This window comes from Thalassophryne amazonica, chromosome 20 (genome assembly GCF_902500255.1).
Source record: "Thalassophryne amazonica chromosome 20, fThaAma1.1, whole genome shotgun sequence".
NCBI classification, from domain to species: domain Eukaryota; kingdom Metazoa; phylum Chordata; class Actinopteri; order Batrachoidiformes; family Batrachoididae; genus Thalassophryne; species Thalassophryne amazonica.
The window spans coordinates 37673660-37698809 of record NC_047122.1 but is presented as its reverse complement, the minus strand read 5'-3'; the positions used below and the strand labels follow the sequence as shown (position 1 = coordinate 37698809).

General features: G+C 40.9%; 1 protein-coding gene across 1 annotated transcript in view; it reads right to left on the bottom strand.

Moving 5' to 3' along the window:
- The window catches only part of cgnb (cingulin b), a 66795-nt gene that overhangs the window by 21494 nt on the left and 20151 nt on the right, over positions 1 to 25150 (bottom strand). Inside the window, 14 exon segments of the mRNA XM_034160389.1 lie at positions 8652 to 9103; positions 9341 to 9554; positions 10273 to 10356; positions 10442 to 10531; positions 10641 to 10802; positions 12640 to 12810; positions 12889 to 13140; positions 14040 to 14135; positions 14278 to 14487; positions 14653 to 14773; positions 18799 to 18947; positions 22069 to 22281; positions 22357 to 22566; positions 22633 to 22782. Coding sequence (XP_034016280.1) covers positions 8652 to 9103; positions 9341 to 9554; positions 10273 to 10356; positions 10442 to 10531; positions 10641 to 10802; positions 12640 to 12810; positions 12889 to 13140; positions 14040 to 14135; positions 14278 to 14487; positions 14653 to 14773; positions 18799 to 18947; positions 22069 to 22281; positions 22357 to 22566; positions 22633 to 22782 — 2574 coding nt within the window.

Sequence of the window (25150 nt, the reverse complement as noted above, 5' to 3'; positions counted from 1 at the left end):
CCACTGTTGCCAAGAGACGCTTATTAAGAGATTGCACATAATGAGGCGCCATCAGTCAGATGCATGCAATATGAGCAGGTAAGGACACAAAGGAATAACTTCTGCATGCAGATTTATGCAAATAATGTAAAATTAAAGGCTGCAGCATGTATGTTCTAAAACAAAAAAGAACCACAATCTATTTTAATAAGGTGCCAGGATGACACACAAGAGCAGAAACAGCACAGAAACAGAGCAATACTCAGCATATCCCTTCATTTTCACATTTTTTGGCCTGCCAAAGGAGGATCATTAGAGACAAAGTGAATTAAATAGAAAGTTCTCATCCTCAGAAGAGGAGTGCAGCCTGCTGGATTCTTCACAGATGCACAGACGCTGCTCTGCAGAGAAGAGTACTGTTCAATATGATGACTTCTCAGTATTACTGAAAACTCATTTAAAGCCCACAACCTGCCAACGAGTTTGAAAGGTGGGGTTGTATCAAAAAATTAATGAATCAGATTTTCAAATTTGTGAAGGCCCTTAAACTAATCCTGTGCACAAGTCCAAACCCAATAGTGATATTTTATTAAATTCATTCATCGACTTCTCATTATAACTTTCACAAAAAAAAAACCAAACAAACAAACAAAAAAAACATTTTGTTTTTAGATTCTGTTAAAACCAAACTTTTTGCAGTTCCTCTATGCAAAATTTAAGCCTTGAATAATTCAGCTGAGACCAGCAAACATATGACAAAATTTCAGTGAACATTTGCCTGAAATTCCAACTGTGGCAGAGAGGGAAGAAGAGAAACATAATCAAGAGAAAGATTAGTAGCACAGAAAAAGAAAAACATGTATAGCATGCAGCATATCCAAGTGTGTATACCGTGTATACTGTAGATTCTATTTTCAATTTTGCTAAAATAAGTAAATCAATTAATCAAAAGAAATGGAACTTACATTTTTTCTTCTTTTATGATTTATGACAACTTGTTCTCAACATCAAGCACTGCAAAAACTCAAAAGTCAAAATGATATTTTATATTCAATTGTGAGTTTATTTTTTAACTATGTTCTTATTTTAATGTTTTGAGAATTTTTTTTAAAATATTTTTGGTATTTTAAACTTTTTTAATGGCTTTAAATATGTTTAAAAACCCTTGTGTTGCATGAATGTTGCAAAGCAGTTTGAATTAGTAAAGAATATACTAATACAGATGCCATTATTATCAACATAATCTGCAAATTGATGCAAAGCCTAAGTTGAATATACAGTGCATCCAGACAGGATTCACTTCACTTTTCCCACATTTTGTTATGTTACAGCCTTATACCAAAATGGGCTAAATTATTTTTTTCCCCTCAAAATTCTACTCATAATGACAACACAAAATACTTTTTCTTTTAACATTTGTAAATGCATTAAAAATAAAAACTAAGAAATCATGTGTACGTAAGTATGCACACCCTTTCCTCAATACTTTGTAGTAAATACAGTCTCAGGTCGTCTTGAATATGATGCTACAAGCTTGGTGCACCTATCTTTGGGCCGTTTTGCTCATTCCTCTTTGCAGCACCTCTCAAGCTCCATCAAGTTGGATTGGGAGCGCCGGTGCACAGCCACTTTCAGATCTCTCCAGAGATGCTCAATCGGATTCAGGTCTGGGCTCTGAACCATTGCCTCAGTCTGAGGTCAGGACCTCTGGAGCAGGTTTTCATCCAGGATGTCTCTGTACATTGCTGCATTCATCCTTCCCTCAATCCTGACTAGTCTCTCAGTTCCTGCCACTGAAAAACATCTCCACAGCATCATGCTGCCACCACCATGCTTCACTGTAGGAATGGTGCCTGGTTTCCTCCAAACATGATGCCTGGCATTCACACCAAAGAGTTCAATCTTTGTCTCATCAGACCAGAGAATTTTGTTTCTTGTGGTCTAGGAGTCCTTCAGGTGCCTTTTGGCAAACTCAAGGTGGGCTGCCTTGTGTCTTTTAGTAAGGAGTGGCTTCTGTCTGGCCACTTTACCATACAGGCCTGATTGTTGGATTGCTGCAGAGATGGTTGTCCTTCTGGAAGGTTCTCCTCTTTCTACAGAGGAATGCTGGAGCTCTGACAGAGTGACCATGGGGTTCTTGGTCACCTCCCTGACTAAGGCCCTTCTTCCCAGAAGCACAATGGCCTTGATTGAGGCCACTGTGCTCATTGGAACCTTCAAAACAGCAGAAATGTTTCTGTATCCTTCCCCACATTTGTGTCTCAAGAAAATCCTGTCTAAGAGGTCTACAGACAATTCCTTTGACTTCATGCTTGGTTTGTGCTCTGACATGCACTGTCAACTGTGGGACCTTATATGTAGACAGGTGTGTGTTTCCAAATCATGTCCAATCAACTGAATTCAACCTAGGTGGACTCCAATTAAGCTGTAGAAACATCTCAAGGATGATCAGTGGAAACAGGATGCACCTGAGCTCAGTTTTGAGCTTCATGGCAAATACTTTATGTACATGCGATGTCTTACTTTTATTATTATTATTATTTTTAATAAATTTGCAAAATTCTAAAACTTGTAATGTGGAGTTGTGTCAGGAAGGGCATCTGGTGTAAAACATGTGTCAAGGCAACATGCAGCTCCACCTTGCATCTACTGTGGGTGACCCAAGTGAAATCAAGGGAGCAGCCAAAAGGGATTTACTTTTATTCTGTGGTATTGTGTGTAGAATTTTGAGGAAAAAAATGAATTTCATCCATTGTGGAATATTGCTGTAACATAAAAATGTGGAAAAAGTGCAGCACTGTGAATATTTTCTGGACACACTGTATATGTATTTAAATTATTTCATCATGGAATTCCTTGAGCAAACCTGACTTTTCTTTCAAGTACCAAATGTATGTGCAATAGCTGTAAAACAACAAATACTATGTGTTACAGTATTGGAATCAATTTCTTACAAGTATTTATTTATCAATAATTATTATTATTTTGTACCTTATGATTGTTGGTGGCCTTGTAGACAAGGTCGGTTTTTCTCTTCAGGGATCCTTCACTCTCACTGGTGCTGATAAGGAAAACGTGGATAGCGGATGATAATTAATTAATTAATTTTTTGTGAGAAGATAGTCAGGATTAGATATTCAGCATTCTATTACAAATCCAAATCTTCCGAAACGCAAGGTTATTGTTGCAGAGTTGCGTCACAAACAAAACCAGACGGGTCCAGATTATGCAAACCAGATTGGCTGACAAAAACACAAGTCAACAAGAAAAATGTACACATTGTGAAATTCTAGAATTACTCTGTGACATAAAAATAAAAGCTCTTAAGTGTTTTCAATACACATACACAGACTCACCCCCCCCCAAAAAAAGATCAAAATGCTAACATTGGGCTTTCCCAATAGCTTCATCTTTCTCTACGTTTTAATCTGGCACTTATTTGGCCAGTGTCCCTAGAGGTTCTGTAGGTTAGGTGTCCAGTGTCTTGCTCAAGGACATATCGGCATTCAGCCATAATTGGGGATTAAACCCACTGTCCATTCAGTTAGTGGACAACTCTCTCCAATAACAAATGACTAAGCTACAGTTGCACATTTATTTATATTAGCTTCCTATTACATAATGTTTGAGTTGGAAGTTTTATTCTTTACATACAACCCCTGGCAAAAATTATGGAATCACCGGCCTCGGAGGATGTTCATTCAGTTGTTTAATTTCGTAGAAAAAAAGCAGATCACAGACATGACACAAAACTAAAGTCATTTCAAATGGCAACTTTCTGGCTTTAAGAAACACTAAGAAATCAGGGAAAAAAAATTGTGGCAGTCAGTAACGTTTACTTTTTTAGACCAAGCAGAAGGAAAAAATATGGAATCACTCAATTCTGAGGAAAAAATTATGGAATCATGAAAAACAAAAGAACGCTCCAACACATCACTAGTATTTTGTTGCACCACCTCTGGCTTTTATAACAGCTTGTAGTCTCTGAGGCATGGACTTAATGAGTGACAAACAGTACTCAACAATCTGGCTCCAACTTTCTCTAATTGCTGTTCCCAGATCAGCTTTGCAGGTTGGAGCCTTGTTATGGACCATTTTCTTCAACTTCCACCAAACATTTTCAATTGGACTAAGATCCGGACTATTTGCAGGCCATGACATTGACCCTATGTGTCTTTTGCAAGGAATGTTATCACAGTTTTTGCTCTATGGCAAGATGCATTATCATCTTGAAAAATGATTTCATCATCCCCAAACATCCTTTCAATTGATGGGATAAGAAAAGGATCCAAAATATCAACGTAAACTTGTGCATTTATTGATGATGTAATGACAGCCATCTCCCCCGTGCCTTTACTTGACATGCAGGCCCCATATCATCAATGACTGTGGAAATTTACATGTTCTCTTCAGGCATTCATCTTTATAAATCTCATTGGAACAGCACCAAACAAAAGTTCCAGCATCATCACCTTGCCCAATGCAGATTCGAGATTCATCACTGAATGACTTTCATCCAGTCATCCACAGTCCACGATTGCTTTTCCTTAGCCCATTGTAACCTTGTTTTTTCTGTTTAGTGTTAATGATGGCTGTTGTTTAGCTTTTCTGTATGTAAATCCCATTTCCTTTAGGCGGTTTTCTTACAGTTCAATCATCAATTTTTTTTATATAGCGCCAAATCACAACAAACAGTTGCCCCAAGGCGCTTTATATTGTAAGGCAAGGCCATACAATATGTAAAACCCCAACGGTCAAAACGACCCCCTGTGAGCAAGCACTTGGCTACAGTGGGAAGGAAAAACTCCCTTTTAACAGGAAGAAACCTCCAGCAGAACCAGGCTCAGGGAGGGGCAGTCTTCTGCTGGGACTGGTTGGGGCTGAGGGAGAGAACCAGGAAAAAGACATGCTGTGGAGGGGAGCAGAGATCGATCACTAATGATTAAATGCAGAGTGGTGCATACAGAGCAAAAAGAGAAAGAAACAGTGCATCATGGGAACCCCCCGCAGTCTACGTCTATAGCAGCATAACTAAGGGATGGTTCAGGGTCACCTGATCCAGCCCTAACTATAAGCTTTAGCAAAAAGGAAAGTTTTAAGCCTAATCTTAAAAGTAGAGAGGGTGTCTGTCTCCCTGATCTGAATTGGGAGCTGGTTCCACAGGAGAGGAGCCTGAAAGCTGAAGGCTCTGCCTCCCATTCTACTCTTACAAACCCTAGGAACTACAAGTAAGCCTGCAGTCTGAGAGCGAAGCGCTCTATTGGGGTGATATGGTACTACGAAGTCCCTAAGATAAGATGGGACCTGATTATTCAAAACCTTATAAGTAAGAAGAAGAATTTTAAATTCTATTCTAGAATTAACAGGAAGCCAATGAAGAGAGGCCAATATGGGTGAGATATGCTCTCTCCTTCTAGTCCCCGTCAGTACTCTAGCTGCAGCATTTTGAATTAACTGAAGGCTTTTTAGGGAACTTTTAGGACAACCTGATAATAATGAATTACAATAGTCCAGCCTAGAGGAAATAAATGCATGAATTAGTTTTTCAGCATCACTCTGAGACAAGACCTTTCTGATTTTAGAGATATTGCGTAAATGCAAAAAAGCAGTCCTACATATTTGTTTAATATGCGCTTTGAATGACATATCCTGATCAAAAATGACTCCAAGATTTCTCACAGTATTACTAGAGGTCAGGGTAATGCCATCCAGAGTAAGGATCTGGTTAGACACCATGTTTCTAAGATTTGTGGGGCCAAGTACAATAACTTCAGTTTTATCTGAGTTTAAAAGCAGGAAATTAGAGGTCATCCATGTCTTTATGTGTGTAAGACAATCCTGCAGTTTAGCTAATTGGTGTGTGTCCTCTGGCTTCATGGATAGATAAAGCTGGGTATCATCTGCGTAACAATGAAAATTTAAGCAATACCGTCTAATAATACTGCCTAAAGGGAAGCATGTATAAAGTGAATAAAATTGGTCCTAGCACAGAACCTTGAGGAACTCCATAATTAACTTTAGTCTGTGAAGAAGATTCCCCATTTACATGAACAAATTGTAATCTATTAGACAAATATGATTCAAACCACCGCAGCGCAGTGCCTTTAATACCTATGGCATGCTCTAATCTCTGTAATAAAATTTTATGGTCAACAGTATCAAAAGCAGCACTGAGGTCTAACAGAACAAGCACAGAGATGAGTCCACTGTCCGAGGCCATAAGAAGATCATTTGTAACCTTCACTAATGCCGTTTCTGTACTATGATGAATTCTAAAACCTGACTGAAACTCTTCAATAGACCATTCCTCTGCAGATGATCAGTTAGCTGTTTTACAACTACCCTTTCAAGAATTTTTGAGAGAAAAGGAAGGTTGGAGATTGGCCTATAATTAGCTAAGATAGCTGGGTCAAGTGATGGCTTTTTAAGTAATGGTTTAATTACTGCCACCTTAAAAGCCTGTGGTACATAGCCAACTAACAAAGATAGATTGATCATATTTAAGATCAAAGCATTAAATAATGTTCAGTCACAGACGTTGACTCCAGTTTCCTCCCATTCGTTCCTCATTTGTTTTGTGTGCATTTTCGATTTTGAGACATATTGCTTTAAGTTTTCTGTCGTGACGTTCTGATGTCTTCCTTGGTCTACCAGTATGTTTGCCTTTAACAACCTTCCCATGTTGTTTATTTGGTCCAGAGTTTAGACACAGCTGACTGTGAACAACCAACATCTTTTGCAACATTGCGTGATGATTTACCCTCTTTTAAGAGTTTGATAATCCTCTCCTTTGTTTCAATTGACATCTCTCGTGTTGGAGCCATGATTCATGTCAGTCCACTTGGTGCAACAGCTCTCCAAGGTGTGTTCACTCCTTTTTAGATGCAGACTAACGAGCAGATCTGATTTGATGCAGGTGTTAGTTTTGGGGATGAAAATTTACAGGGTGATTCCATAATTTATTCCTCAGAATTGAGTGATTCCATATTTTTTTCCCTCTGCTTGGTCTAAAAAAGCAACCGTTACTGACTGCCACAATTATTTTTCCTGATTTCTTATAGTGTTTCTTAAAGCCAGAAAGTTGCCTTTTGAAATGACTTTAGTTTTGTGTCATGTCTGTGATCTGCTTTTTTTCTACAAAATTAAACAACTGAATGAACATCCTCCGAGGCCGGTGATTCCATAATTATTGCCAGGGGTTGTATAACTGTATTGCAAAATGTCAAAAAAATAAGACATCCAGATGACTGCGGTGCATCACTAATGCCAGTTATTGGATGCGGTGGTAGCATAGTATCAGTTTAATTAGGGAATAACCCTGTTGTGTCTGATGATTTGCGTATGTTAATGCTGAATCTTATGGCCGCAAATTGAGTTTTAAAAGGAGCTTTACTAGTGACGCGTTAGCAGAGCCCGTAAAATGGCTATTTGCGACTGGAATCCAGCATTAACATCCACAATTCATCAGACGGAAGGGGGTTATATCCATTCTAATCCAATTCCAACGTTTGCACGGTTTATTTTTCTGTAAGTAATTCAGTCGGTGAATCATTGTGAAAGAATGTGGTCAGCTCGTCAAAGCTTACTGTATCAACAGTGTGTTTATGCCAGACTGGAAATTCGGTGAGCATACCCACAGATTTCTCCATCTCATCAGCTGCGTTGAGTTAAAACCATCAATCAATCCAGTTAAATTCATTAAATCCACGCAGTTCTGCATCGTCCTCGCTGCACTAGTTTCTGTCACCCTCAGGCAATTATTTACATCTGCGTAGCAGCGCGTGTGGTCAGGGCGTGGAATAATACATTAAATGTGAAACGATTTTAATATTTTACCACCGTTTACCCAATATTTTATGGTCTGAAATCTCACACGATTAACCTAGCAGATTTGTGGAAAAATGTATTTGGATTACAATAATATGTATGTATGCGGCAACTGCATGGGAGTGCGTGCAAACATTCATATTTTACAACAGCTTTCATGAAGCTTGAAATTTTCTAACACTGTATTTTTTGACTTCACTGGCATCACAAGTCTGATACCAATGTTAACCCCCAGGACAGCACAGGTCTTTGCAGAAAACCCAGTTTCACCATCTCGTCTAATTTCTCAGAGATGGTCATTAATGGATTTTAGATGATTACCTCTGCTCTGATCTTGACTTTTGCCCTATGATTTTGACATAATGTGTTGCAAGAGGATGATATACTGAGTTTATCCACCAATTCTGATTGAGATTGTGCCACAGCTTCAAAGCTTCCAATGGGAAAGTAAAGGGTCGTGTCTCTGTGGTATTTACCTTTATGACAGACACACACACACACACACCACAGTCATGTAGCTTTTTGGCACCTGCAAGCCCTGCAAGTGCTGAAGTTGTGTGGTGGACACTGGGCCAGTGAAATATAAAGGTTGTTGGAAAGCCCAAATATCTACCCCTGAGCAGTAGGTGCAGCCATTGGTTCATCTTTGCAGTCTTACTTACCCCTCTTTGAGAATGTTATAAATAACTTTTTGGTTTGTGCTTCCTCTTGAAGCATGACTTCATTGTTTTAGATGGACTCTTCTGAGGTATCTCCTTCAAAGAGAAAGCAAGCAAAGTAACAACCCCCCCCAGCTCATTTTATACCAGGTAATAGCTTCTAAAAGTCTAATCTTTGGTACTTACAGGCTTCTTTACTACAGCTGGAGGGGTGTCCTTGGTAACAAACGTCCCTGGTGACTTAAAGCTCATCTTGAGTGCCTCATGTCCAGTCACCTTGGAAACGGATACAGGGCTTCTTTTCAGGCTACCGCTCACTGAGGCAGACGATGTCAACGAATTGGAAAAGGCAGAAAAGGGAGTGACAGGAGTCACGTAGGGATTCAGAATGGAAGACAGGGAAGAGGGAGGGGACACCGGACTGGGAGCCTTGACTTCTTGTCTTGCGTCAAGACTTCTGGACCGTCTCTGCTGGTCAAATTTGAGCCGCTGCCTTGCTCCAGAGCGCCCCCTGGTCTGTGTGCCACCACCCGGTGAGCCGCTGTTGAACTTGCTTATGAGTTTGTTGATAGGAGCGAGGGAGTTTGTGTCGATGGCTGGGGCAGGTACTTCATCCTTTGACACTGGGGTGGGTGGGTCTGGGAAAGATTCTAACAAGGAGTCAGCACCATTTTGGTTGACCCCTCTTGACCCTGCACCTGTAATTTGACAGTTTCAGTCCTGCCTCATTGTACTCCTCATCCTTTCTGCTCCACTCGGTCAGACGTGTCTCCATTTCCTTTGCTTTGAGTTGGGGCTCGGGCTTCATCTCTCCACCTGTCCTCCTCGCACAGCTCCACCCTCCTCCTCTACTTGCGTGCCTGCTTGCCCATCACCTGGAGGTCGCTTAAGAGGGCTCCCAAAAATCTCTTGGACCTCATCCTCTGCTGGAGGAGCAGGAGAGCTTGCTGTCTTTGCAACAGGACCATAGGGGTTTGGAAGATCTACCCGGTCTCTACTTTTGGGGAAGCTGTCGTAGGGTGAAGGGGGCCCCGAGCTGGGGTTTGGTCCGTTTAGCTGAACTCCATATGAGTCACCTTTACTGGCCATCTTTCAGGACCACATAGGCTGTCCAGAGATCCCTTGAACCCGCACTGCCAGCACGATAAGAAAAAGCTCTTTGACCCTTTGACATAGAAAACCTGTAAAGCCTACTTTTAGTACACAAAAAACTCACAAGAGGTATCGATAAGGGATCGGATCGATAAGCGGAATCGATAACGGTATCGATAAAATCTTATCCATACCCATCCCTAGTCAGGTGTCTAAAATTTGTGACAACAGACTTACTGTATTTATAAAAGATGGGAAAAAACCCCACTTCAGACTCATTCACATGCAAATAAAAGCACCAGACAAATGTAACAACCTCATATACTCTAAGCAGGGTACATATAGTATCAAGTGTAGTATAAAGTATCGTGTCTGTCATACATGTATTGCTATAGAGTTATTGTGTTCAAAATGGGGGGGGGAAAAAAAAAAAAAACACATTGTCAATGTGCAAATATTTGTGACAAACAAAAATGTAACAAGCTCATCTGTGCCACGCGAGCATATCTATGGTGTAAGTATAAAGTGTCTACCATGTACAATCAGTGAGTTCATATTCTCAAGAATGTGTCCACAAACAAATACAGAAGCAGGTTGACATGATGTCAAGCACACTGTGTGTACGGCAGCAGGATACTAAAGCTGTTCTGTGTGTGTGTGTGTGTGTGTGTGTGAGTGTGCGTGTGTTGAACAGCTAAACAGCACGTTACTGTACTTGTCTCTCAAGCGAGCTCTTGTCCATTTCCAAGTCATGTCTCGCTGAACGTTCTTGCATGAGCTCTGTACGAAGCTGGTCCACCTGAAGGATACAAAATAAACAGCGTGAATACAGAGGAATGGACAAACAAACAAACAAAAGCCTCCTGCTGCCTTGTCTGCAGCACCTGATCTCTGCTGCGTGAGACGCGGTCGTTCAGAAGCTCCACGCTGCTCCTCTCCTCATCCAACTCCATCTCCAGGGCCTTAATCTTTTCCTGTGAGCACAAAGATTTATTTATACGTATATATTTGTTTGCATATCCCATCTTTAGACATGACTCGCTGCCATCTCTTTTAAACCCAGTGTGCTTGTTGAAGTCTGACCTCCAGGCCTCTGACCTCCCTGGAGCGGTCGTTGTGGACGCTCTTCTCAGACTCCAGCTCCTCCTCCAGGTGTTTGAGGTGGTTGTTGAGCAGGTCTCTCTCCAGCTGCGCGCTGTCTCTGTCCTCGACGCACACCAGCAGCTCCTTCTTCAGCCGAGAAACCTACAAAGCAGTGCACAAATTCAACAAGTTATGTTTTTGTTCTTCCCTTGGGTGTGCTGCTTTTTATAACATCAACAATGTTACTTATACAGCACACTGTCAGCCGTACATACAAAGTAAAATACAATTAAAAAAAGACACTAAAATGTCAAGCACATAAAATCACATTGATTTAAAAACTGTAATTCAGGAAATGCGTTTTAATTAAAGATTGGATTAAAAATGAATGATTTCACTTTCTACACCCACTTTGTCCAATTAAGGGACATTAGCTGTAGTTTGTCCCAGCAGATTAAGATTAAAAAATAATTGTGGACTGTGTACTGATAACTCACAAAGGTGATCAGAGCAAATGTAGATGATTGGTTGTGTTTCTATTTCTAAACAAAAATAGAAACTGACTGATCCGCACAACCGCAGAGCTCCAATACAAAAAAGCTTTATTTAACAAAAATGTAATGTTTCGGGCAAACTGCCCTTCATCAGACAGCGCTGAAGTCTGTCTGATGAAGGGCAGTCATGATGAAGGTTTCTATTTTTGGTACAATTTTTCTTGCTCCAGCACACCTTTTACGTGTTTTGGATGTGTGTGTCTTCGTTGCATAATTTCCTAAACAAACCAATTTATTTTTTGGTGGTTTTCAAAAAAATAAATGAATAAATAAATAAAAAGGTGGGCACAAGAAATCTGAGCAGTTTCAGGAAAAAAATACAAGGCATGTTAACTGTGATGGGTTTTCAAGAAATCTAGGATGAATCATTGTACAGATTATATATTATAACTTATAACAGTTCCAAAAATGATGAACCAGAAACAAAGTTGCACTGTATAATACTGAGTGGCACTGTAGTTCAACATCAGTTCTTGGAATAAGACTGTGTACACTAAGCAACCCCCCCCCCCCCCAACATTATGAAATACCTTTTTTTCATATACACAAATAAATACATTTTTCATTTAATTTCACTAATTTAAATTAAGTTAGTGAAACAAAAAATTATATAATTAAAAACACTGGGTTTAATTTTGTATCAAAACTGTGACAAATGTCATGAAATGCACCCCCCCAACACACACTCAAAATTATGAGATACCTTTTTCATATAGACAAATAAATAAATAAATACATTTTTCATTTAATTTCACTCATTTAAGTTAGTGAAACAAAAATTTATTTAATTAAAAACACTGGGTTTCATTTCTGTACCAAAACTGACAAATGTCATGAAATGCACCCCTCCCCTCCCCCACACACACAATTTTTTTTTTTCTTTCAGAAATTGTCGCATGTGTTATATAACAGATTATCAACAAATGTGGAGAAAATGTTGGACATGAAAACAGTCCATTTAATTTGGGGGGAGATCCAAGACACTTTCAATGTAATCATATAATATTGCAAAATGTTGCCATTTCTGCTTTGGCAAAGGAACACTAAGTGCCACTGCAGTTCAATATGTCATTTTTAGCTTTAATTTGTGGAATTCTGTTTTCACCAGGTTGTCACAGAAAGTGGACAATTATAAAATGATATGACTCCCATCCCAAGCAAACAAACAAAAAAAAAAAAAAAATCAAAATTATGAGAGGAAAGGGCAACTTCAACACTGAAAGTCATAATTATGAAAAAGAAAGCTGAAATGTCAACTTTTATTTTCAAAAATCTGACTTTTGTGTGTGGTTTTTTTTTTTACTACAGTTTTTGAATTTAATCACAAAACAGAACCAGATGCAAATCAACAACCATTTAGATTTCCACACAAAACACGTCGTATGCTAAAACAGTACGACGGTTTTTAAAACAGCAGTTTGGGGCGTTGATGTTTCCTCCCTCACCTCCTCCTGCTGACTCTTCAGGTTGTTCTGGACCCTCTGCAGCTCAGCCAGTCTGTCCTTGTTGTTGCGTTGCGCCTCCAGCAGGTCTTTCCTCGAACGCTCCCTGTAGTCATCCAGTTGTGCCTGCAGTGCCGACACAGACTGACGGGAGTCTCCCATCATTATCTCCATCTGACGGCAGAGGAGGAGGAGCTGAGTGGTGTCTACGCGTCACCTTAGGCATGATGAACAAATCTGACCCTCACACACATCTTTGTTAATCTTCTCCAGTGCTCGGTCCAAAAGCCTCTTCTGCTCCTCCAGGTCAGTCTTGCCCCTGCGCAGCGCCTCCCGCTCCAGGTCCCTCTCCTCCAGTCGCCGCGTCAGTTCATCCATCTCCTTGCTCAGGCGACCTGTTCCTCTCTTGGCCTCCTCCAGCTGAGACTTCAGGGAGCGGTTCTCATCCTCCAGGGCTTCCACAGTCTCCTCAGCCTCTGAGCTCCGTGACACACTGGAGTGACGCTTCGTGGACAGGGACAACAAACACCTCCATTTAAATTAGGATTCCTTTCATGCTGGTAATCAAATGTTCTGTCTCCACACTCCCAATAGGAAAATATTTACTATGTAAACAGCAAACTCATTTACATTTTAACAACATGATTTAATGATTTACTCTGCATTTTTAGACAGTATCTGTCATACTTATGGACTTTACATAATAAAGGACTACAAGGCCTTTTATTTTAAAGCTACAGTGTGTAGGATGTAGTGCCATCTAATGGTGAGTTTGCAGATTGCATTATGCCATCACCAGTTTCCCTTTGTTCTGGCTTCTTTGGGTACTGGGATTCCTGGTCTGTTGCCTTCTATTGTGATAAACCGAATGTATGATCCTACATTTCACAAAAAAATAAGGGTTATCAAGCTTGTTAGCCAACACTAGCAACCAGCAGACTGTATACATATATTTACACAAATATTTCTGCTGCTTTGAAGGTCCCAGTGAGCACAGTGGCCTCCATACTCTGTAGCTTTAAAGTAGACTTTGTTGTCTTGACTATTTCATGCAAAATCCATAACAAAAGGTTAGCCCTTAGCCTTGAGACTGGTTCATTGTCAGCTTTTTATCTACAGTGATTTGGGTAAAGACTAATTTGCAAAGCAGTAAGCAGCCTGCAGCTGTGATACGCTGATCTTCCAGTGCACATGAAGCACACTCTACATCCTCTGCAAATTCAGACTGAATGTATTCTAATCCTATACAGTTTTTCTCTAGGTGTAATTGACTTCATGGCTCACGGTTGAACTATAGCTTGTGCAGGCAGACTAAAAGACATTTTTATGCATTGTGTTTATCCCATGTGCGAATGTAATTTGCATTATGAGCCTAAAGCTCTGAGCAGCTTTTGGCGCCGTACCATGCGAGCCAACCTCTCTCTGAGGCGAGTGTTTGCTTCTTGAAGCTCCACTGTGCCATGATCCACCACGGTCCTTCCTGAGGACCCAGGTGATGACTGAAGAGGAGTGAAAATGACAGAGAGAGAGAGAGAGAGAGATTATACTGGAATCAAACACTTATGGAATTCTAATGAAGCATTATGTTTTTGTAGATGTGCTCATATCTTCTTTTTTCTTCCATTCCAGATGATGTGTCACCTCCTTTATCTTTTCTGATGACTTTTCCAGCTCTTCCTGATGTTTCTGCTCCTTCAACCTGCTGATCTCAGACAGAAGCTCTGCCTCCCGCTCGCCGCTTGCCTTCTTCAGGGCCACAAGTGCCTCACGCTTTTCGTCCAACTCGGCCTTCTGTTTGTCCAGGTCTGTGCGAGCCTGCTTCAGATCGTCATGGCAACGTTGAAGCTCCTTCTGAGAAGTCACCAAGAGAGGAATAACGTGCATGAGGAGGAGGAACATGCACAAAAATGTGTCAATGCAGAGTGTGAACACAATGAAAATGAATGAAGAAATTATTTCCATAATATGATGCAGAAGATGAGATTTGAGCTGCCTCTTGATTGGCTCATCATTCACCTTCAGAGAAGAAAGATTAACATCAGAAGCAGGAATTTGTTTCTTTGTGGCTGACTGAGAATCCTGAAGCTCCTTCAGCGCCTCCTCAATTTTCTCCTTCTCCAGACAAGCGTTCAGCAGCCTGCAGAAAAATAGCCCAGTTAAAGAGTGCATAGTGACAATCTGCCACACACATGTGCTTACAGATGCACAGAGACACACACAGAAACGCAAACACATGCACATAAAGAAAGATTTAAAAGCACACACACCCACGGATTTTTAAAGTGTTATTTTATTTAAAAACAACAACAAAAACCAAGTCAGGCTTCTTTCTACAATTTTTTTTCAAAGTTCTGCTCTTTAATCTCAAAGTTTGGGGAAAAAAATTACAAAAATATAAAACAAAACAGAGAATTGTAGACTGAACTGCTTGGTCTCCTGCCACCCAGACAAGCAGCAGAAAATGAATGAATAAAACAAAATAATTGAATGTGATGATTTTGTTGTGTTATATTCAAGCTGTGTATTTATGCAATTCATCATTCAGTGTTGTATATTTTATGACATTTAAATCATGTTTTGAGAGAGTTGTTTTGCCTTTAAGATTCAAGGCAATAATTAATAAAAAAAATAAAGCCTGAATTAAAAAAAAAAAAATTCACCATCATATAATAAGACATTTAAAAGCATATGGGGTGTGTGTATTTTTTACTGGGACAAACAAAGCAGAAGCAGCTTAAAATACTGCATAAAAAGAACAATCACCACAACATCCAGATTTTTGATTTAAAAATTTCTATTGTCAAGCATTAAACATATATTATACACTTAGGCAAATTCATAATTCTTATACAAAAGCAATTCATGCTTTTTTTTTAATTAAAGGACATGTCGCTCCAAAATCAGAACAATTTAGATTTAGGCTGCTAGTGATCATCCGATGAACCACCGGGATTACTTTGTGCACTTCAGTGACCGGTTTCAAAGTATACAGCATTCACAGCAAACAGCTATGGAGACTTAAGAAAACAAAGTACTCGTGAGTACTCGGGTGATTCCGACAGTTGACGTAGCTACTAGGAGCGTCCCAGAGTGCGCTTCAATGGAATGTAGCTGCTAACGTTAAGAATGGAGGCACAGATTAATTCCAAAGTTTACACAAGTGTGATGTTGTGTTATAACGACTCGTTTTTAAGTGAAAACTGTTCATTTTGATGCAGTGATGGTAAAAGCAGCAGCGAGAAGATTTTGTGGACCTGTGGCCATGAGCCATAAATGCACCCTGTTAAAAACGCTAAGTGTTGTATATAACTGTGAAAAATGTAATCTGTGTCATCATGTTGCCTGTACAAATGTCATGGAGACATTCCACATCCATTACGCGGCAATAAACAGCTGACATGCGGGTTAAAACAGTGTAACAGCCCTTTTAACTCGCATGTAAGCTGGTTATTTTTTGGAAGGGATTATTCAACATTAAATCTATTAAAAAGTTCCTTATAGAGATTGACAGTTTTATGACATCTGAGAGAGTCTACAAGCTTAATAATGATTATTGTTAAATTCAGCCAGAACTCTGTTTAAATTGGAAATGCACCTGTTACCTCTCTTAGGGAGAGGAATAAAAACATCAGAAACCACTAATTATGTGCACACATGCACAGAGAGAATTATAGTCATGAGTACTTTGATCTTGTGTTGCTAAATGGGACATTAAAAAACATGCAACATGTCTTTTAAGGAAAGTACTGTAATTTTCATGTGAGCCACTCAGTTGATGATTTGAATGGTTTGACTTGACTGTGTTTGTGTACAGAGTAAATCAGATTACTGTTAGTAACAAGCCACTGCTGTAAGAATCACAGTACGTACATGCTATCAGGTGCAAAATCCACTCAGATACGAACGTTTCAAGTCAATTTAGAGAAACATATCTCAGCTTCAGATTTGTCGATTCAAAAGTAACCTAATCAAAGCAAATTGGAATGGTTCCCCGCTCACGTTTGCTTGCTTAAGTGCTTCCCATTCCTGCCAAATATAAAGTCAAGTGAAAGAGTGCAAGCATTAAGAAGAGACCAACCATATGGGCCTACATCCAAATTTGACTTAAGTGGTGCCACCAATGGGAGAAAAACTGCATCTACATTCCAAGCTTAGTGTATCTTGGCCTACACAAAAATATGCAACATCCTTCCAAGAGTGGCGTCTATACTTAAATAAGAGTCAATTACACATGCTTGGAATTATTATTTTCAGGATGTAAACAAAGCTTCCTGTCTCGGCCACTCCTATACAAAAGTGCTTTACAATGATGCCTCACATTCACCCATTCACACAACGATGTCAGGGTGCCATACAAGGTGCTCATTATACACTGGGAGCCACTTGGGGATTAAGAACCTTACCCAAAGGCCCAGGGTGACTTTCCAGTCTGACGGTGATTTGAACACAGGATCTTCTAGTCAGAAGCCCACCAGTTTAACCACACCTCCCTTGACCCCATATTCCGGTGCAACTTTGGACTGTGCACTGATCTACTACTGGTGGATGTCCATCCATCCATCCATCCATCCATTTTCTTCCGCTTTATCTGGAGTCGGGTCGCGGGGGCAGCAGCTCAAGCAAAGCCGCCCAGACCTCCCGATCCACACACACCTCCCCCAGCTCCTCCGGGGGAACCCCAAGGCGTTCCCAAGCCAGCCGAGAGATATAGTCCCTCCAGCATGTCCTGGGTCTTCCCCGGGGCCTCCTCCCAATGGGATGTGCCCGGAACACCTCTCCAGCGAGGCGTCCAGGGGGCATCCGGAAAAGATGCCTGAGCCACTTCAACTGACTCCTTTCGACATGGAGGAGCAGCGGCTCGACTCCAAGCTCCTCCCGAGTGACCGAGCTCCTCACCCTATCTCTAAGGGAGCGCCCAGCCACCCTGCGGAGGAAACTCATCTCGGCCGCTTGTACTCGCGATCTCGTTCTTTCGGTCATGAGCCAAATCTCATGACCATAGGTAAGGATCGGAACGTAGATCAATCGGCTTTGCCCCCATACTCAGCTCTCTCTTCACCACGACGGCCCGATACAGCGACCGCATCACTGCAGATGCTGCACCGATCCGTCTATCGATCTCACGCTCCATCCGTCCCTCACTCGTGAACAAGACCCCGAGATACTTAAACTCCTCCACTTGAGGCAAGGACACTCCACCGACCTGAAGAGGGCAAAGCACCTTTTTCCGGTCGAGAACCATGGCCTTGGATTTGGAGGTGCTGATTTTCATCCCGGACGCTTCACACTCGGCTGCAAACCGCCCCAGTGCACACTGAAGGTCCTGATTTGATGAAGCCAACAGAATCACATCGTCCGCAAACAGCAGAGACCAGATTCAGTGGTTCCCAAACCAGACCCCCGCTACAACATGGCTGCGCCTAGAAATTCTGTCCATAAAAATAATGAACAGAACCGGTGACAAAGGGCAGCCCTGGCGGAGGCCAATGTGCACTGGAAACAGGTTTGACTTACTACCGGCAATGCGAACCAAGCTCCTGCTGCGGTCGTACAGGGACCGGATAGCCCTTAGCGAAGGACCCTGGACCCCGTACTCCCGGAGCACTCCCCACAGGGTGCCCCGAGGGACACGATCGAATGCCTTCTCCAGATCCACAAAACACATGTGGACTGGTTGGGCAAACTCCCATGAACCCTCGAGCACCCGATGGAGCGTGTAGAGCTGGTCCAGTGTGCTGCGACCAGGACGAAAACCACACTGCTCCTCCTGAATCCGAGGTTCGACCGTCGGTCGAATTCTCCTCTCCAGTACTCTGGAATAGACCTTACCGGGGAGGCTGAGGAGTGTGATCCCCCTATAGTTGGAACACACCCTCCGGTCCCCCTTCTTAAACAGAGGGACCACCACCCCGGTCTGCCAATCCAGAGGCACTGTCCCCGATCGCCACGCGATGTTGCAGAGGCGTGTCAGCCAAGACAGTCCCACAACATCCAGAGACTTAAGGTACTCAGGACGGATTTCATGTGGATGTGTGAAACATAATTTAGTTTTTTATGTGAACATGAAAATGACAATAATAATAAACTATCTACCTATATACTCCAGTACAATATGGTAAGTGTTAACAGAATAAGCAGATGTCCTGCATAGTGAAAACTAACTCCTGTCTGGTGTCTTGGAGCTCCTGCGTGGTCGCCTCCAGGTCCGTCTTCCACTCTACTCCCTGATTTCTGCAGGTCTGCAGCTCCTCCTCCAGGGACACCATGGAGACGTTCACCTTCTCCCTCTCCTCTTCTATCTGCTCTTGTGACTGGTAGACACACACACACGAAAAGAATTGTACATTAATGTAAATACAGCTGGAGGCCAAAGCTACCAAAATTCATTTAATTTAAAAATATTTTTGTACATTTTAATGCTTTACTGCTGTGAAGCAAGTACCAAGTGAAGTACCATTCACTTTTCACAGTCCCCTGTAATGCCTGTATTTATGTTTTAATGTAAGTTGTATTGTATTTATTGTTTTATTTAAGATCCATCAAAGAAGAATTTCTATCACCTTTCTCAGCAAAGGTCATCAATTTCCTTCTTTGTCATCAAGTTCTATCATCACAGCAAAGCTTATTTATTCTTCAGTGCATCTGGAAAATATTCACAGTGCTTCACTTTTTCCACATTTTGCTATGTTACAGCCTTATTCTAAAATTCATTTTTCCCCTCAAAATTCTACTCACAACACCCCATAATGACAACATAAAAAAGTTTTGAAATTTTTGCAAATTTATTAAAAATAAAAAGCTAAGAATTCACATCATATAGCCATGTCACATGCCACACTTAAAAAGAGTGCAATTTGATTATGTGCAATATCCACTGCCACTGAAATATCCACAGTTTTGGACATTTTTTTTTATATGTAATCTCTTTTTTGCTACTACGTACTTACTGATATTTTTTTCTTTTTTTTATTTGCGCTCTGGGCATACCTTTTTCATTCAGTTAAATTTTATGTTTATTTTCTTTTCTTCCCCAGACCTTTCAATTCCGCACATGGTTTACTCAGGTTTATTTGCACTGAAAGGCTTGCACCTTACCTTTTGTTGTACCCGTTACAATGACAATAAAGAATCTGTATCTGTACATGTATATAAGTATTCACCCCTTTGCTCAATACTTTGTTGATGCACCTTTAGTAGCTATTACAGCCTCAAATCTTCTTGAATATGATGCCACAAGCTTAGTACACCTATCTTTGGGCAGTTTTGCCCATTTTTTTGCAGCACCTCTCAAGCTCCATTAGGTTGGATGGGGAGTGTTGGTGCACAGCCATTTTCAGATCTCTCCAGAGATGTTCAATCGGATTCAGGTTTTGGCTCTGAATCACTTCCCCAATCTGAGGTCAAGAGCGCTTGGGGCAGGTTTTCATCCAGGATGTCTCTGTACATTGCTGCATTCTTTTTCTCTCAATCATGTCTAGTCTCCCAGTTTCTGCCACAGACAAACATTCTCACAGCATGATGCTGCCACCACCATGCTTCACCATGTAGGGATGGTGCCTGGTTTCCTCCAAACATGATGCTTGGCATTCACGCCAAAGAATTCAATCTTTGTTGCAGAGATGGTTGTCCTTTTGGAAGGTTCTCCTCTCTCCACAGAAGAATCCTGGAGCTCTGACAGAGTGACCATCAGGTTCTTGGCCACCTCCTTGACTAAGGCCCTTCTCACCCGATCGCTCAGTTTAGATCTGAAATTCTTCCATTTACGGATGATGGAGGCCACTGTGCTCATTTGGAAAAGCAGCAGAATTGTTTCTGTACCCTTCCCCAGATTTATGCCTCGAGACAATGCCATCTCAGAGGTCTACAGACAATTCCTTGACTTCATACTTGGTTTGTGCTCTGACATGCAGTCAGCTGTGGGATCTTCCAATCAACTGAATTTATCCCAGTTGGACTTCAATTAAGCTGTACAAGCATCTCAAGGATCATCAGTGGAAACAGGATGGTCCGAGCTCAATTTTGGGCTTCATGGCAAAGGCTGTGAATACTTGTACATGTGATTACTTGGTATTTTTATTTTCACTAAATTTGCAAAAATCTTAAAAAACAAAAAACAAACACTTTTTTCACATAGTCATTATGGGGTTGGTGTAGTTGTTTTGAGGAACAAAAATGTTTCATCCATTTTGGAATAAGACTGTAACATAAAAAATGTGGAAAAAGTGAATGTGTGTGAATACCTTCCAGATGCACTGTATTCTATTCTAATGATTACTCAGTTATCAGGATAACAGAATTAATACATCACTGCTATCTAATTAACCTTATTCTGACTTAATTTAAAGTTTTCAAACCCAATTTCAACATAATATTCTTTTAATCTAGTTTTTTTCCAAGCATGAGTTCATCATAAATTGAACAGAAAACCAGAGATGTTCTCAGTTTATGCCTTTAAGGTTTTCAACCTCTACACAAGAACAATTAAAGTCAAAATTATCAAACAAGGTGGTGCCCCCCCCCCCCCCCAAAAAAAATCCTCCACCATCCAACTCTTTCAGTCCTTTCGTCTCACAAATCACCATCATCAAAAGCAGCAGTGAGTCTGATTATTTTCTCCTCTTAGGCAGCGTGATATTTTCAAGAGAGATGATTTAAAGCTTAGATTTATGATTGACTGGCGCACGTGGTGTCATGATGAAGTCATCAAAGTGATTTGCAATCATTTTCTTTGAGGTCATCACATTCCCTGCTTGTAAATGAGTCCAGTTTGGGAATGAGAGAATAATAAACACAGGATGCTGCATTACCTTTCAACAAAAGGTTGGAGATTCTAAGAAACAATGATCACCACAGGTGCTTGTAAAAAGAAGAAGAAGAAAAAAAAACAGCACAAACTCAAAAGCTTGCATGTATTATTAACATGTACTATCTGGATATATCTCAGTGTAACATAGTGCATTTTAATATACAATTTAACATAAAATAAAAAATAATAAAAAGCTGTTGATTGCCTTCCACATATACATGATCAAAATTCAAAGGTGGCAAAAACATCTGTGCATTACATTATTATTATTAAGACATGCACGTGACAGCAGCAGTTGATTCTGAAGACTGTACATGTATCTTGGGTGGCATTGAACTGGAGACTTTGTTTACTGGGATGCATGTGGATGACAACCACACTGCAGTCTACACTTGTTTCTTGATTTCTGTATTTTATGTGTGTGTGTGTGTGGTGGTGGTGGTGGGGGGGATTCATTTTAAATGTGTAATTATGAGGTTGCTCTTTGGCTATGTCACCCTGAGACAGGCTGAAAAACGTGAGGAGCCGTAGCTCAAACCCCGCCCACTCATTCATGCATATCTTCTATTTCATGTTTAACTCCACTTTTGTTTTTTCTTTTTACTGCGGGGTGAGGTGTAACCAACCTGTGTGACCTGCTCCATGGTCTTCCTCAGGTTCTCCATGTCATGGCTGTACTGCTCCCTCAGCGCCTCCATCTCCTTGTCGTGACACTCCACCTCCTCCTTCAGCGCCCCCTTCAAGGCCGTCAGCTCACGCTCACGCTGCCGCAGCGTCTCCTCCTGGCGCTGACGTAGCAGCACAGCCTCAGCCAACTCTGCCTGCAGAGTCATCACATCCTGTGGTAGAGAAAAGTTCAGTCAGCCAGACGGACACAAACGTGCTTTGTGTGCGGCCACTGTGAGCGTCATTACCGTCTGCAGTGAATCTGTGTGTGGTGAGATTCCCGAAACTCTCCTTAGTTGGTCTTGCAGCTCAGCCAGCTGGTCTTCCTGGTGGTGCAAACGAGACTCTGAGCTCACTCTGGCCATTCGCTCCTCGCTGAGCCTGCACACATAATCACCACCACAAACCCCGAACTCATCAACTTGACAAGCAATCAGACAAATGCCAGGAGAAATAACTGGAAAATGCACCACGAGAGCATTAATGGGAACTGTGATCACACATGTCCTTACTCATCGTTGTGCCAGCTGCAGCTCGATCTTCAGGTGACTGAGATGTTTCTGGAGATCCTGGAGCTTCTCGTCATTCAGGGTCCTGTCAGATCCTCCTTTCTGTGCACGTGCACATGCACACAGACACAAAGTGTAAGCTTGTGGAGGGTGAAGGAGTGAATCCTGGAATCAGTGGCGCACATTATTCAGCCTCGTGAAACCTTAAAGGAAAATTGCGCCCCAGTTTCTGACAGAAGATCTTTGGGAGATCAGGCCCTGCCAAGATGCTGAGACAGACATAAAAAAAGACCATCTCTCTGCACATAAACAACTTTTTTTTTTAAGGCTGGAGGGGAGTGGAGTGCTTCGCCCACATCACTGTGCTCCCTGAAAAAGAAAAAAAAAAAAAAAAAAAAAGCGGTTTAAGTGCAGTTTGCCGCTGCCTTCTTTCTGATCCTCCTACGCCCTCATTACAGACAGAAGCAGAACAAAGCTACAATCATATTTCTATTAGGAGTCGTATCAGTGATGGACTCTTATTTTGCACAGAATTGTTTCATTTTCTTCCCGTGCCCTGCAGAACTATTTGGAGATAGCTCCCCTTTTTAGACATTTCAGATTCACTTCACTTTAACAAAGTGATTATTAACAGAAGCCAACATAAACCTTATTTTAATCTGTGCGCTCCTTCCCTCCCTGACTACATTAATGGATTTAACTAACACACCAGGGTGATGTAACAGAGGGGCGGAGCCAGGAATGGGGAGGGATCCTTTTTGACCACTAGATAACAATCATGTCCTACATCTGAATACACATACCGGTGTACTATATAGTAGGAAAGAAGCCTGAGAAGTACATCATAACCCCCAGGGTATCCGAATACTCAGTAGGCGAGTTGTGCCTGGATGATCCACTACATTACAATATCCCATGATGCAACTGGAGCCTTTTGATTGTTAACAGTAGAAGAAAAACTTTAATGTGATAAAGACAGCGGTCCAACATGAAAACGACTGTGGTGTTTGTAGCATTGTACAAATATACATCAGGAACCTTTTTTAAAGTACATGTTACAGTAATGATTGGGTCATATGCACGAATCAATGTCAAGTGCATACAGCTGGCAAATATTTCTACACTAGGATTGCACTTCCTGTCTTTTCAAACAGTGCATCTTTTTCTGAAGCAATTTGCTCAGTGTTTAATAAAAATGAATCACATTCTGAATGGGGAAAGAAAAAATAAATTCCTGAAGCAAAAGTTTAATTTGTTTTTTACTGTGTTTTTGAAGTGTTTGCATTTCCAAACAGTGAACTATTTCCTCAACTAATAAATCCTCACTGTCCAACAGAGATCACCAATATCGTGTTTTGAGCATTTTCTAATTGAGTCATGTTTTAAAAAAAAAAAAAAAAAAAAAAAAAGTCATTTATTTATCTCTGAGCAGATGAAAATAATGGGTTATTTCATAACAAATTCTTACTGACCACTAGATGTCAAATTACAGTGTTTCAAGTATTCTGAAATAATTGTTTTCTGAAGTAATGGTTCATTTGGTTTTTCTAAACCTTTTGAAAGAGCAAATTATTCTGTGATTCAATTGTTTCATTTCTTGTTTTGAATGTGTCAAAAGGCAAAGTCAGTTTTTAAAGCAACTGTTACATTTACTATTTAAATATATTTTAATATTCTTAAGCAACTGTTTTCTTTTGTGTTTCAACTGTGTTAAACAGAACAACTTTCCTCAAGCATTCAATTCATTTTTGATTTTTTTTTTTTTTTTTTTTTTTTTTAAGTGTTTGGGAACAGTTAATTTTCCTGAAGAAACAATTCCCAGAATCCAGTAGATGTCACCAACGTAATGCTTCAAGCAATCTGAAAGTGGATCTTTATCTGAAGCAACTGTCTCTGTTGGTCGTTCAAGCATATAAAACAATCATTTTGTGATGCAACTGTCTGAGTTTGTGAACAGACATTTTCTAAACCAAAGAATTCCCAGAGTCCAATAAATATCACCACAGCAGTGTTTCCAAGCATTGTTAAATTGTGAATCAATTCTCAACCAACCGTTTCATTTACTCTTCTGAGGGTTTCCAAACAGTGAGTCATTTCTGAACCACTCTGTAGCTATTTCTACAGTGGCTACAAACATTCTGCACTGAATGAAGTTTGTAGGGTGACACAGTAGCTGAGTGGTTAGCACTGTTGCCTCACACCAAGAAGGTTGTGGGATCACTTCCCAACTCCTTTCTGTGTGGAGTTTGCATGTTCTCCCCGTGATTGCATGGGTTCTCTCTGAGTGCTCCGACTTCCTCCCAAATCCAAAGACAAGCAGGTTAGGTGGACTGGAAACGTTAAATTGACCGTAGGTGTGCGGTTGAAGGTGTCTATGTGTAGCTGCCCTGCAATAGATGCTGTCCAGGATGTACCCTCCCTTTCACCCCATGACTGCTGGGATAGACTCCAGCCCCCCTGTGACCCTTGACCTGAGTAAGCAGGTAGAGAACATGAATCAAGTTCAGAAAACACAATCAAACTATCATAAATG